This window comes from Stegastes partitus, unplaced genomic scaffold, assembly GCF_000690725.1.
Source record: "Stegastes partitus isolate 25-593 unplaced genomic scaffold, Stegastes_partitus-1.0.2 Scaffold244, whole genome shotgun sequence".
NCBI lineage: Eukaryota > Metazoa > Chordata > Actinopteri > Pomacentridae > Stegastes > Stegastes partitus.
Genome location: NW_007577975.1, coordinates 414,846 through 427,869, shown reverse-complemented (window position 1 = coordinate 427,869; position 13,024 = coordinate 414,846). Strand labels below are relative to the sequence as shown.

Here is a 13,024-nt window from a genome sequence, read left to right as displayed (position 1 = left end):
TCTTTCCTCCTCTTGTGTCAGTAAACGGAATACTTTTGGGTTGCGGACAAAAACATTTGTCATCTTGGGTTTTGGGAAACACTGACTAATACTTTTCACCATCTTTCGGTCTTTTATCGACCAAACAACTAATCATTCGTTGCAGTTTCAGCCTCGAGGGCAGGAAGATTGATCGGGCTGCTGTGACAAGTAAAGAGATCCTTTTTTCTTTATTATCATTATTATTATTTTTCCTCTCAGATCCACTGGCTCCCATCTGGTTCCGCCCTCCCCTCCGCCGACGGGTGCCAGGTTCCTCTCTGCAGCTTTGTCTGCAGGAGTGGGTGGTACAGGACCAGGCATTGAAATATTGCTCTTAACCTTGAAAAAAAAGGGGGAAATGCAGGCAGTTGGGGAGCCTGACGAGTGCCTGAGTGTATTTTTTTCTTTCTTTTTTTATGGGAGGAGGCCTGTGGGTCATGCGCGCGGGGCGAGAGGCCTGGCATATGCTGCTGTTTTTATGGCACCGCACACTCGCTCCCCCACGGCATCTGTTTGGCTGGCTGTGCGATGCGAGCATTATGAGGGGCTGGTGGTGGCGGTGGGAGGCTGGGGAGGGGGGCGTTCCCCTTTGCCCTGCGCCTGGCTTTGTTTCACCATTTCCAGCTCGAGGGGGTGGTATCCCTGGAAACGGATTTGAATTTCAAGCCAATTTAGGGCCGCCGGAGAGGAGAGAACAAGGGGCGGGCGGGCGGGCGAGCGGGGCTGCAGCCAAACAGCGTTTCCAGGAATTACTCGAGGTCGCGATGCTGCAGTCGGAGGTGGAGGCTTCACGTCTCCGCCTCCAAAACACATCACACACCGCTCGAGGCTGAATTTCATATTCGTACAAGAAGAAATCCAGCTGTGGACTGAAGAATTCTCTTCAACAAACACAACACACGCGTCGTCGTCGTTAATTAGCTTAAATAATAATCATCTCTTCCATTTAGCCACAAACAGTTTTCAATGAAGTTTTATTCTTCAGAAGTTTGGTCCTTATAAATATGCATTATATACAAAATAATATTATAAAAACATATAAAGAGCAGTGTGTCATATTTAAATTAAACTCTGGAAATAATCATTTTAAAAAATTACATTATTGGTTCTGTACTTTTTTGAAATTTATTATAGGCAGGCAGTGGTGTGACAGTCTTTTCTCCTTGTTTCGAGTCTCTTTGTGTTTCTCGGTTGGGTTGCATAAAAAAACACTTTTTTTTCTTCTTCCCACGTTTCCTTTCTCTTGGATCTTGCTGGCACTGCACTGACTGTTGCGCTCCTGTGGTTTTTTTTCTCCTCAGATCCCTGTTGATTAAAAATTTTTTCCGTTTGTTTTTGTAGTGCAAATGATCCAAGAACAGACAAGGGCACAAATTTCAAACCCCCTCTTCTTTTTTTTTTTTATCTCTCTCTCTCTTTTTTTTTTTAAGGCTTCTAGTGAATTTGGGCTGCATACAATCTCCACCCTTTGCATCGACGAGTCCACAACCGGTCGCTTTCCACGTGATTGACGGCTGAAGACTGGTTTCAGACATTCATAACTCTCAGCGTTGGTGAGGTTGGATTGTGACAGCGGGTGAGTTCACTCATCTCGACCCTGAGTCTTGCATAGCAGGCGAAGCTGGCAGGAGTGAGTGTGGGCGGGGAGAGATTTGGAGGGGTTCAAATCTTAGGCACCTTTTTTTTCTCTCTCTCTCTTTTACTGATTGGTTGGCTGTCAGAGTCATGATTATCGCACAAGGCCGGGTCACATACGAGGGGCAAAGATCCGCCTTCATCTCCTTCCACTGTCCAGGATGGCCCAGATTATAAATTAATATTTCAGTCTCTTCACACCTCGCGTCGTCAGTCCGTTTGCCAAGTCCATTGTCACAACTGAGAGAGGTCCTTCACTGTACAGGGCTTTGCATACAAACACTTGGTCAACATAAAGTTTCTGTTCTGTTTCTGTCCGTGGAGCGGCGGCTTTCCGGCCCGCTCCAGTTCTCAAGTGTTCCAGAGCAGCAGTGAACATCGAACACGATCTCCAGTCTCTTCTCAGCATTTGTAAACAATCCAGAATATTCGATTCTGCCTCGATTGTGTCCTTTTTTCCTCGTTCCTCTGCCTTCTGACCCCTCACAGCTTATACCTGGTGGACAAGAGGAGGGACAACTGGAGTTAAAATTGAATCAAAATCCGTATTTCCACTTTGTTAATATGCCCACATGGTATTCTTTACATGCTAGAGGATAAATCATGAGCTGAATAAGCAGTCGAGGCTGCAAATTTTCATCTTGAAAGTGCAAAGTAGAGAAAAAAAACATGGATTTTGATTTTTAGGGTTTCATGCACAACAAATCAAAGCTTTTTAGCTTGTAAGGTGGCACTTCCTGTATCGTTACTTCTGCTTTTAACATGTGCAGCTGAAGTAATTAGAGTTGTAGGTGAGCTGGTGTGCAGAGCTGCAGTGAGTGATGGAGGAGTGGGTGGAGATGGAGCCACTTTACACAGTCAGGGATTATTTTCATGGAAAAATACTTCTGAATATGTAACTTTAATACACAGAGGTGAGTTCTGAGAGGCTAAATATACAACCCAACAACCAGAGAGGGACTTTAGATCAAGTACAACTCCAAAAATAGTCCAAAAGTTAAAAAAAAGAGAGAAAGAAAAGAGGTCTCCTAAGTGTTTCCCCTTGAGCGGTTTGAGCTGTTACAGCTCACACGCTTCACCATCATATTTAACTTGGAAATAAACATCAGAAAAATTCCACAAAGCGGTAAAACATTGCACCTTTGAGACCGAGCAGAGCCAAACATGTGTGAGGAATCATTATAAGCTCAGGTCATCATATGGCCAAGATAAAGAACAGCCAGGATAATTTACAGAAAACCAATAATGCACATGACGGGGCCTTTCCCAGCTCAGTCCTTCCACAAACAGCATCATCTCCTGTCAGAAACGCTGCTGCAGCAATGAGGGGAAACACACTGGGGACCTGCTAATGCCTTTTGAATGGAGGATTTAGGGAAATGCTGATGAAGATGTGATCTTTTATTTTTTGGCTTACCTCAGTCGCTATGACGCACTCCCTCCTCTCCTCTGCTATAACGAATACCGACTGGTACATGGAGTCTCTGGAGGAACATATCGTAGATATCCTACACTCTGGCTTTTCACTGCAAAACACAAATCACACTTGGTGTTAATGCAAACGAGCAGCACACGGTGGAGCTGTGCATTAGGAGAGCTCACGCAGAGAGGCAGCAACTGTTTAATGCACATAAGCTCTGCAAACGGGAACAATGTCGGTTTCCAAGTCTGAGAATAGCAGCTGCAGGCTTCAAACACGCTCTTCTGTATGACTACAATAAATAGCAACAGACATTTCCTGGTAGTTACTGACTTAATCTGAGGGTGTGAGAGTGAAAGCTGTGGGTGGACTCACCTGTACATTCTACTCAAGGGCATTTTATCTTCTAAACACTTGTCGTAAATAAGACTTTTATCCTCTTGCGACTTTTCGTCCTTGAACTCTTTGGAGTTGTAAGAGTCCAAGTGATAGTTTTTATGGATAAAGTTTGATTTCTCCGTGTCGCAGTCCACCTCCAGGCTGACTTTCTGGTTGGTGTTTTTCAGCTGCGACGCCGGGATCAGGTTGTCCCTCTGAACGTTGGACAAGTTGTTCATAGTCTCCGACTCTCCCCGCTGCCTCTGGGCCTGCCGGTGGATGTGCCTCAGAGCCAGGCCCACCATGCACAGCAGCACCAGCAGCGCCACCAGCCCCACCGCCAGGGACACCGCCGCCCACTGGAAGCCGTCCTGACCGTCCACGCTCCCCTCCGTGGTGACGGTGGCGAAGAAGTCGCATCGGGGTCCGGTGAAGCCAAAGGGGCAGATGCAGGTGGCGGGAGGCTTCCCCGGCCCGCCGCCTCCGGTGCAGAGGCCCCCGTTGAGGCAGGGCCGCAGGGAGCACTCGTCCAGGATCCGGTCGCAGTTGCGGCCGCCGTAACCCGAAGGACAGGCGCAGGTGTAGTCGTTGATGCGGTCCTGGCAGGTGCCCCCGTTGAGGCAGGGGCTGCCGGCGCATTCGTTGATGTTGATTTCGCAGCGCTGGCCGGTAAATCCTGCGCGGCAGCTGCACATGCGCATGCCGCCGTGGATCAAACACAGGCCACCTAGGAGGAGAGGAGGAGGACAGTAAGCATCAACAAAATGTGGATTTTGAAAGAATCCAGAATGAGAAGCATTTCAACATCAAGGCGTTTCAAAATCAGAGCAACACGATCCCCTAAACCCTCCCACGAGGCCCTCTCGGTTCACACATCTCCATCAGATCCGCAGTCGACCGCAGCATTGTTCTGCCGGCGCGGAACAATCCCAGAACCCTCCGTGTTTACAAGAAGACAGAAACTGAACTGCGCTGGCTATTTGTCCCCTTTCATCAACAACCGCAGCGAGCTGTGGTGACATTTACAAGCTGCTGCTCTGAGCTGCCCAGTGTTTACACGGAGGACAATAGACACCAAGTTCCCACCAATTCCTGTTGTTCCACTCGGCTTCCAGTTGCAGGAATTTTGAGGTGGGGGGGAGACAGAGCGAGGGGAAGTTCAGAAAGCAGGGGGGGAAAGAGGGGAGGAAGACGCTACCATTAGCGCAGGGAAGCGACGTGCACTTGTCCACTCTCTTCTCGCAGTTGAGTCCGGTGTAGCTGCGGGGACACTCGCACATGTAGCTGCGGCCATTGTCCTTCTCCCAGCACTTGCCGCTGTGGAAGCAGGGCGAGTCGGCGCACGTCAGCAGGCTGTGCTCGCAGTGGGAGCCCTCGAAGCCCTGGGGACACGTGCACATGTAGCCGCTCTCCAGGTTCTTTGAGGGGGAACACAAAGAAAAATGAGTCAGCAAGTCACAGCCGAACACGCAGCAGAGATCAACAGGCAGCCGCAGGACGAGTCCAACTCACGGTGCAGATGCCTCCGTTCCTGCAGGGGTTGCTGTCGCACTCCTGCATCTCCAGCTCGCAGTTGACCCCGGTGAAGCCGGGCAGGCAGGTGCAGGTGTAGCTGCCCTGGCCGGTGTTCATGCAGGTGGCGCCGTTCACGCAGGGATGGTGGTGGGTGCAGAAGTTCAGGTCTGTGGGGGGAGACAGAGGGGAGTCAGGAAAGAAAAAAAGTTCAAAGGAAACCTAATTTACTAATGCTTTCAAGTTAATTCAAATGAAAACAGTGCGGCAGTAATATGAGAAGATGTTCAGAAAAGGAGCAGCCAGTTGTGTGGTGTACCTTGGTCACATAATAGGCCTCCCCAGCCCTCCTGGCAGTTGCACTGCCACGGCAGCTGGCAGGTGCCGTGCTTGCAGGCCGGGTACTTCTTACACTCGTCGCAGAAGGTGCCCTGCCAGCCGTCTCTGCAGCTGAAAAATGACAAAATATGCTCGATAAATATTCACTTTTCCCTCACACTGCAGTTAAAGCTGATTGATTCCAGCTCTGTTTACCAGCACAAATCTGTGTTTAACAGCTCCGTTATGGATTAACTGCCTGTTCATTTAAGTCAGCCATGGATCATGCGGCGCAGAATTAAAAGCTGCTGCATCACAGCAGGAGAAACCATTATTTTAATTGTTGTTTGTTATTTTTCTAGATTAACGGATTACTTATTCAGCCAGTAAAATGTCAGAAAACTGTGAACAATGTCGACCCCTGTTTCGCAAAGCCCAAGATGATAAATGTTTCGCCCAGAACCCAAAGATATCCAGTTTAACTGTCTCAGAGGAGGAAAGGAAACCAGAAAATATTCATATTTAAGAAGCTGGAATCTGAGAATTTAGACTTTTTTTTTTCTTTAAAAAATACTCAAATGATTAATTGATTAAAAACAGTTGCCGGTTAATGTAACGACTGTTTTTCTTCTTGTTTTCGCAACATTTTCTTGGTCTTGTAGGTATTTATTCACTGTATTCCCCTGAAATAATATGTATTTTTAAATGTTTCTCACCTCATTCTGAGTTGCACCATCACTGATGCTTTGGCAATAGTGTTTATCTGACATTCATGCCAATACGTTTTGCAATGTAGAACTGTTTCTCAGAAAACCTCCGATAAAATCTGCATAAAGTGTCTTTTCACAACCTTACTGCATCTTTGCAAATCATTTCTTAAAAAAATCAGCATTCTTGTATCGTGTATAATGAAGTAGTGACCGTCTACGCTGCAGAAGACGTGAATGCAGCAGCTACAGGATTAATGGAAGTCAGTGTCGAACGGATCAAGAAGGTTTAAAGATAAAACATGATATTATCATAATAGAAATGCAAAACACTGCTGTACTGATGTCTGACTGCAACCTGCATGTTCATTTCTGTCGCTCTCAATCAAAACAGAAGCAAAGATGGAGTCTGATGGCGTCAGGATGTAGCAAAGGCTCATGGGAGTTGTTGTCTTCACTGCTCCATCTCACTCAGGTAACGTAAAGTCATTTCTTTGTGCTAAACAGCTGCAAAATGCACCGTTATGTTCATCAGAATGACAGATTTCTTTGGGTCTGAACATTCGGAAACATTTGGGTTAACCTAAGTACACAAGTCTACATATATGTACATAACTTTGCTGCAGTTGTTTTTAGAGTTTTTAAAGCAGAAATGTTGCGTATAAAACCTATAAGGAACGTTTTTTCGAGCTGAGCGAGCAGAGACGTGGGAGCAGCTTCTCTGTTTGGTATCTAAAGGGTTCGTCCTCGATGTGGGTCAGTTTCAGCCGTTTGAATGATGAATTTGTGTCTGATAAAATTTCTCGCAGCGAGTGGGTGAGTGTGTGAATTATCCTCGAGACGGGAGGGAACAGAGAAGTCAGCGAGTCTCTTAATGAATCGTGTGGATGTAAGAAAAGCGGAATCTGTGGACTGCAGATGAACAGAATCTTGTAGGAGTTTGAGATGTTGAAAGTGAAGTTCAGGGAAAGGCAGCAAAGCTTTTCTCACTGTTTCTTTGTGCGTTTCTTCTTGCACATTTCCCAACACTTGATAATGAGGACTACTTACACACACTCTCCAGGTCTGGAGCAGTTTCCGTTCCTCTCGCTGCAGCCCTCCAGACAGATCGCTGCAGAAAAAGACAAACGCACAGTAAGTAAAACCCTGATGCAGTGTAAACTAGACATGATTCTCTGTCCCACCACAGACGATGGCAGGAACCAAAACCAACCAAGTACGTTGCACATAAACATAATGAAGGGCTGCATATTCATTCATGCATTCATTCATTTAACTCCTGACATGAAACCTTGTCTTGCAGTCGTTTTAAAATGTGTCATGACACAGTTTGTCCAGCAGAGCGGCTCCACTGGTCACAACAATGTGTGCAGCGCATGTAGCAGAGTCACAGCTGCTAAGTTGCTAACTATGTTTGCTAAAAGTCGGTCCTGGCATCGGCCCCCGTAGCGTGATATTATAGAATCGTGTGTCATTTCTACACTTTATAAGCTTTTCGCGTGTTGCTGCGCCGTTAAAATAACATTCAGGATGGCTACGGTTTGGCTAAAGCTTAATCAGCAACATTTAATCAGCAGCAACGATAAAACTCTACAATTAAACTAACAAAACTTTATGTGTGCACAATAACGAAGGTTCACTGTAAAAAAAAAAAAAAAAAACTTTTTTACCTGTAATTTTTAGAAAACAATTTAAAGTTATTTTACATTTTATCAGTTTTATTTAATTACAGATAATAGCTAGTAAAATACTATTTATTGACATGTAACCCCTTAAAGGATGTCACAAAAAAATTCTATTTTTACAAATGGTACTTCGTTTTTACAACAGCTATTTGTAAAATTATACTTTTTTTTCCACTTTAGTTAAATCAGCTAAAAAATATCACATTTTTTGAGATATTTGCTAAAATTCAGAAGAAAAACTGTTTATTAAAGATTTCAAAATGGTCACTTATTTTCAGATTTACTCTGTTTGGTTAAATTACAAATAATTTCTGGTGAAAACAATATTAATTTACATTAAAACTGTAAATGCACCAGGTCCACATTAAAAATGTGTTTTTTTTACAGTGTGTGACCATAAAATGAGTGTTTCTGTTTAAATCAGCTGAAGGAGGGACTATGTGCAGATATTTGTGGCTGTTTTCAGGATTTTTGCAGTTCTGAAAGGCTCCATATTCTACAGTTTGTTTTTTATTCTTATTTTTTCTCCCAGTGCGCATTCAGGAGGTGTGCTGCTCTTTTTGTGGCCCACTCAGCAGCAGCAGCACTGCTGCGTGCACGAGCCGGGCGGGCTGAGGAGCTCCAAGGCTACAGGAGGCCGCTTCATCTTGAAATAGCCTCTGAGCGCCTCTCTGCTGATGTACATGAGGCCTCGCAGCGTCTCAACTTTCCTGCAGCCTTCGGCGGCTCTAAACGCGTCCAGCTGTCCCGCGGTTTGTTTGTCCGTCCGGAGCTGCTGCATGGCGGCGGCTCTCCGGACGCATATCAGCGCTGTGACCGTCAGCGGCCGCTTTGGTCCGGAACAGATGCTCGCTCTCAATAGCAGCCAGCTGTCACTATTGTTGTTTGCGGTCCGCCGCCGCCATGTTTGCAGCTGCCACCGCCGCGCGCCCAACAATGGAGGAGGGAGGGGGGGTGAGGGGTGGGGTAGGAGGGAGGGGAGGGGGGGGGACATCGGTGGCGCGTGGCGGATAATAATACCGCGATTAACCTTGGCGCGTGCAGCCTCCCGCGCGCGCACACCTCCACCCCACCCCACCGGATTATGTTACCGGGAGGGAGGGAGGGTGCGGGCACGCGCAGCGACGTGTGAACGTGCAAGAAGTGCCGAGCCGCAGGTAAACGCTCACCTGTGTGACGTCATCACGCTCATTAGGCTAATTGGCTTCATTTGGGCCGAGGTTCAGCTCCAAACTCCTAAATGTGACTTTAATTCATTAAAGCTGAGCCGCTGCCACCAGGCCTGTGGCGTTCAAGGTCTCCGGACATCAGGACGTGAATTTAAAAGGATTTTACCTGTAAGTGTTTAAACAGTTCACTGTTATTTGACAGACTTCTCCTGTTTTGTTGAATTACAGACAGCAGCGAGTAAAATCTGAAAAAGTTTCATGTTGACTGTAAAAAATGAAAAAAAAAAAAAGACCCAAATTGTGCAAAATGTTCACAAAATCTTTTTTTTTTTTTTTTTGCATTTTTTCATAGTTACTTCCTTTTTACAAATATTTGCCAAATTATTACATTAAAAAATGTTTATTTTTGTACTTTCTTATAGTATTTCATTTTTTATGTGACCATAAATTTACACTCATTAATTATAATTATTTTAGAAATATTTTCTGTTATTTTTACGTTTTTTTGTTTGTTTGTTTTTGAATTCTCCAGTATTCCACTATTTTTTAAATATTTTTTTCCTGGCCCCTTGCTACTAGATTTTTCTTGTTTAAATAAGTTTTTTGTATGTTTTTTTTAATGTATGTTTATATTTTTCAGGCACATTTCTGCCAGATTTTTCATTTTTTTATGCACCAGTTTGTTTGTTTTTTTCCCCTTTTTTTGCGTCAATTTATGGTGAATATATTTTATTGTTTGTAAAGGAAAACTCAATGAGTCTAGGGTCATTTTTCCAAAGTCAACCCTTTGCTCGTGTCATGTTTTGTGGGGTGTAACCCTGCATCCCTCTGAAATCCACGTCTCTGCCTCCAGCCTTCCCAGATCTCGTCCCTCCTCGGCTCGAAGCTCGTTTGCGTTTATGCTCGTGAGCGTGTGACTGAGAGGACCAAGTGGAAATTATGGTGTCTGAAAGATGCTCAATCTATCTTTCTCATGTATATTTTCTGTAGTCACCGACGATTGATGCGTCTATAATTGCAACACGTGAGCCCATCTGGTTAGAATTTGGCGCCACAGTCAAAATAGCTACATGCCAATTTCTCTTTCACCGCCAAGTGACACGGATGACAGATCCGCCGTCACCCGTGTGGTCACATATCCAGCACATGGTAACTATTACTACTCTCACGGTGCCTCCTTCCAATCTACTCTTTGATTAATTTGTTTTGGTGAAAGGGGGCCCTTATTGGTATTGTGGCGCCAAATGGCACCGGGCCTCATTCAGAGCCGTCCAAATCATCGCGAGTGTGGGTCCACGATTTGGCCAAGTGGGTTTGCTCGAGTATAATGCGCCTGTTGTCATGCTAAGCTGTCTGTCCCCAAACCCACAACCAATTACACGTCAGGATTACTTGATTACAAACTATGTGAGGCTTTGAAAAATGCATTTTGCACCAAAATTGCTGATCAGACCTGCCAGACATCATCAAGCCTAGTTACAGTCTTCAACATCCTGCAACTTTAGCATCCTGCATCCTAATAAGAGCCGATATCTGACTTGTAAAAGCTGCACAATCCTTTCTTCACAGACATAAAGGGCTGCACCAGCAGAGCCTCAGACAACCAACAGCTGCTTTGAGGTAAGGACTCTCAACCCAATCACACAAGCTGACAGCAAAAACGCAAGTTTAAACACACACTGAGGCCACAAGCAGAGCAGAAAGAGAACCAGCCGGGGGTGAAAGTGCAGGTTTCTTACGTTCTTCGCAGTATTTCCCCTTCCAGCCGGGCAGGCAGGATAGCTGCCCATCTCTGGTGCAGGTGTAGTGGCCAAATCGGTCGTCCCTGGGCGTGCACTTTTTGGAGCAACTTTCCCCGTAGTAACTTTCGTTGCAGATGAACCGGTAGGAATACCTCAGCTCTGTTTGCTTCCCGGTCTGCGTGTCCTGAGACCAGTCGGTTCCGACACCCAGCTGTCTCTGGATGGCGAAAAAGCTAATCAGAAAGTCTGGGTTGCTGGTGTCTGGAAGGAGGAACAAAAACCAAAGAGGAAGTCAGGATTAATGCAAAAGATCATTCTGGTTTTATGGTCAAAAAGTGCATCGTAAACGGGTTCAAAAGGCGTCCACTTTCGCTTTAATAAGCCTTCCCCTGTACCAAGCTGCATCCCTTATCAAATCCCATACAGCTTAGATGAAAGATAAACTCAGGTTGAAATTTCCTCTTTTCTTTCCGTCAGCAAAAACATTCCCAGGCCCAGTCCCCTCTTCCAAAGGGCGGAACAGAGCAAGGTGTAAAATACAGGAAGATGTAGTCAGGGGTTTTTGGCAGGCGCTGCGTATTCTCACCAAAGCCCACAGCTCGTTCCCACGCCAAAAATAAACCAGAGGAAGTTCAATTGTATTGGGTATAAGAATGAAAAAGGTGTTCTGAAGTTCATAACAAAGGAATGAATAGGCGTGAAAATTGTCTGAAATTATGAACAATTAGCAGGAGGTGGAGGGAAAAAAGTGGAGCTGCGTTTAACAGCCTGAATTTTTTGCAGATTTTTCTTTTTTGAAAAATGCTTTGCAGAGTCTCCAGTGTTAAATGTACAGACAGAGCTCCCTCCTGTGGTTAGAAATGTTGCACTTACCTACAGGTAGATTTCCATAAGGTGAATGCCAGGCTTCAATTATTAATGAAAATGACCCCTGAGGAGGAAACACATGCAGTTAATTAATATAATCAGGACTTCAGGCTGCATTTTAAACAGAATTCTGTAATTTTGGGAGTGAGTCTTGCAGGTTTTCTGTTATGTTTTTTTAAAGAGGCTGCTGCTTGTAGAAAAAGGAGGAATTTTAATTTTGCATGAAGGAATATGTTACAGCATTTCACTGCATGGCCTTCTGGGTTTTTACATGAACGACGTCGCAGCAGCCCAATCTGTTTGTCTGCAGAGCATTACCTAATGATATGGATTAGATAAGCTGACCAATAACCGGTGCGCTCCCAAAATGCATAGCAGTCCCCCCTGAAAACAACATAACAGGCGGCGGGGGATGTGATAAAACAGATAAAAGTGGATGTGCAGCTCCACGCCCTTACCGGCCAGCCAAAGTTGAACGGTATCTGAATGGGTCTAGGTAAAGTGCCCCTGTCCTTGGCGCTGAAAGAGTTTGTCCCCAGCACTGGTGTCATTGTACTTCCAAAGATGCAGTCACCTGGCGAGACCACAGCCTGATAGTTCTTCAAGCAAATTCTGAAATAAGTCCTGCAGTTGGGTTTGCACGCGTTCCCGTTTGCCAGCAAACCTTTGTGATTTTTAAATTCGTGGAGATCAAGCTCAAAAACTCCGGATCCGAAAACCTACAAAGAGAAGGAAATATTATTTAAGAAAGCGTCGTGCGGGTACATTTATCTTACTCTGTGTGGGGGACAAAAAAATCTCCAATCTCCAAGTGCTTTCGCCGAGGTCTCAGGACCAGCGGGGAGATGGATATCCTCCCTCATACCTGTGATATCAACGTGGTGCTGAATGCGATGGTAAAGGTGAACCAGGCTGCCATCCTTCTCGTTTCTCCAGGGCAGCCGCGTCACCAGCCAACAACGCAGCTTCTTATTCCGAAGTATTTACACCGAGGTAAACAAAAGGTGCAGGAGAGAAAAAAAAATCTCTAAAACACAAATAAATCCTCCACTCCAGGGGAGTTCTCAGTAGCTCCTTGTTGCTGTGCGTCAAAAGCGTCCAGGGGAAGCGGTTTTCCAATCTCCCAAGTTTATCCAAAAGGTGAGGGAAGACCAATATCCACAGCCGTGCGTCTTTCTGTCAGCAGGCGTCCTCTCCTCGCATGGTACTGTACTCCACAACGTTCCCTCCGCTGAGTGTGTGCGACTCAGAGCTTGTTTTGGTGCTGAACTCGGTGCGTCAGTGCGCCACGGATGTTCATCACTCGTCTTATTACTAGTGAATGAACCGTGGTGTGTCTCCTCCCAGATATATAGACTCACACTGCGCTGCTCATTACATAAACTGTCACTCAGCCGCCTGGCACCGCCCACTTTACATATTCAACCCCCTTCCCTTCCACCCCAACAACAATTATCCAGATTTAATACCCACTGGCACTGACATGACTGACCACCATGGATACTGGGCGATTATTAACAAGCCCCAAACATCTGTTGGCTTATTTTTAGCGCACAATATGCCGGACGCA

General features: G+C 45.6%; 1 protein-coding gene across 1 annotated transcript; it reads right to left on the bottom strand.

Moving 5' to 3' along the window:
- Window positions 1-978: 978 nt before the first annotated feature.
- Window positions 979-12,697, bottom strand: dll4 (delta-like 4 (Drosophila)). Its single transcript, XM_008281770.1, has 11 exons — window positions 12,320-12,697; window positions 11,913-12,173; window positions 11,461-11,518; window positions 10,585-10,848; window positions 7,042-7,102; window positions 5,286-5,416; window positions 4,967-5,136; window positions 4,653-4,872; window positions 3,452-4,181; window positions 3,074-3,182; window positions 979-2,152 (listed from the first exon to the last, which is right to left on the bottom strand). The coding sequence occupies exons 1-11, from the start codon at window positions 12,371-12,373 to the stop codon at window positions 2,147-2,149; spliced, it is 2,064 nt and encodes a 687-aa protein (XP_008279992.1). The 5' UTR covers window positions 12,374-12,697; the 3' UTR covers window positions 979-2,146.
- Window positions 12,698-13,024: the final 327 nt, after the last annotated feature.

Excerpts from the sequence above, each read along its gene's own strand:
- dll4 (XM_008281770.1), bottom strand. The coding sequence starts at position 12,373 with ATGGCAGCCTGGTTCACCTTTACCATCGCATTCAGCACCACGTTGATA. Across the intron at positions 12,174-12,319 it reads GCACCACGTTGATATCACAG|GTTTTCGGATCCGGAGTTTT; the intron begins GTATGAGGGAGG and ends TTCTCTTTGTAG. Across the intron at positions 3,183-3,451 it reads CCCTTGAGTAGAATGTACAG|TGAAAAGCCAGAGTGTAGGA; the intron begins GTGAGTCCACCC and ends TGTGTTTTGCAG.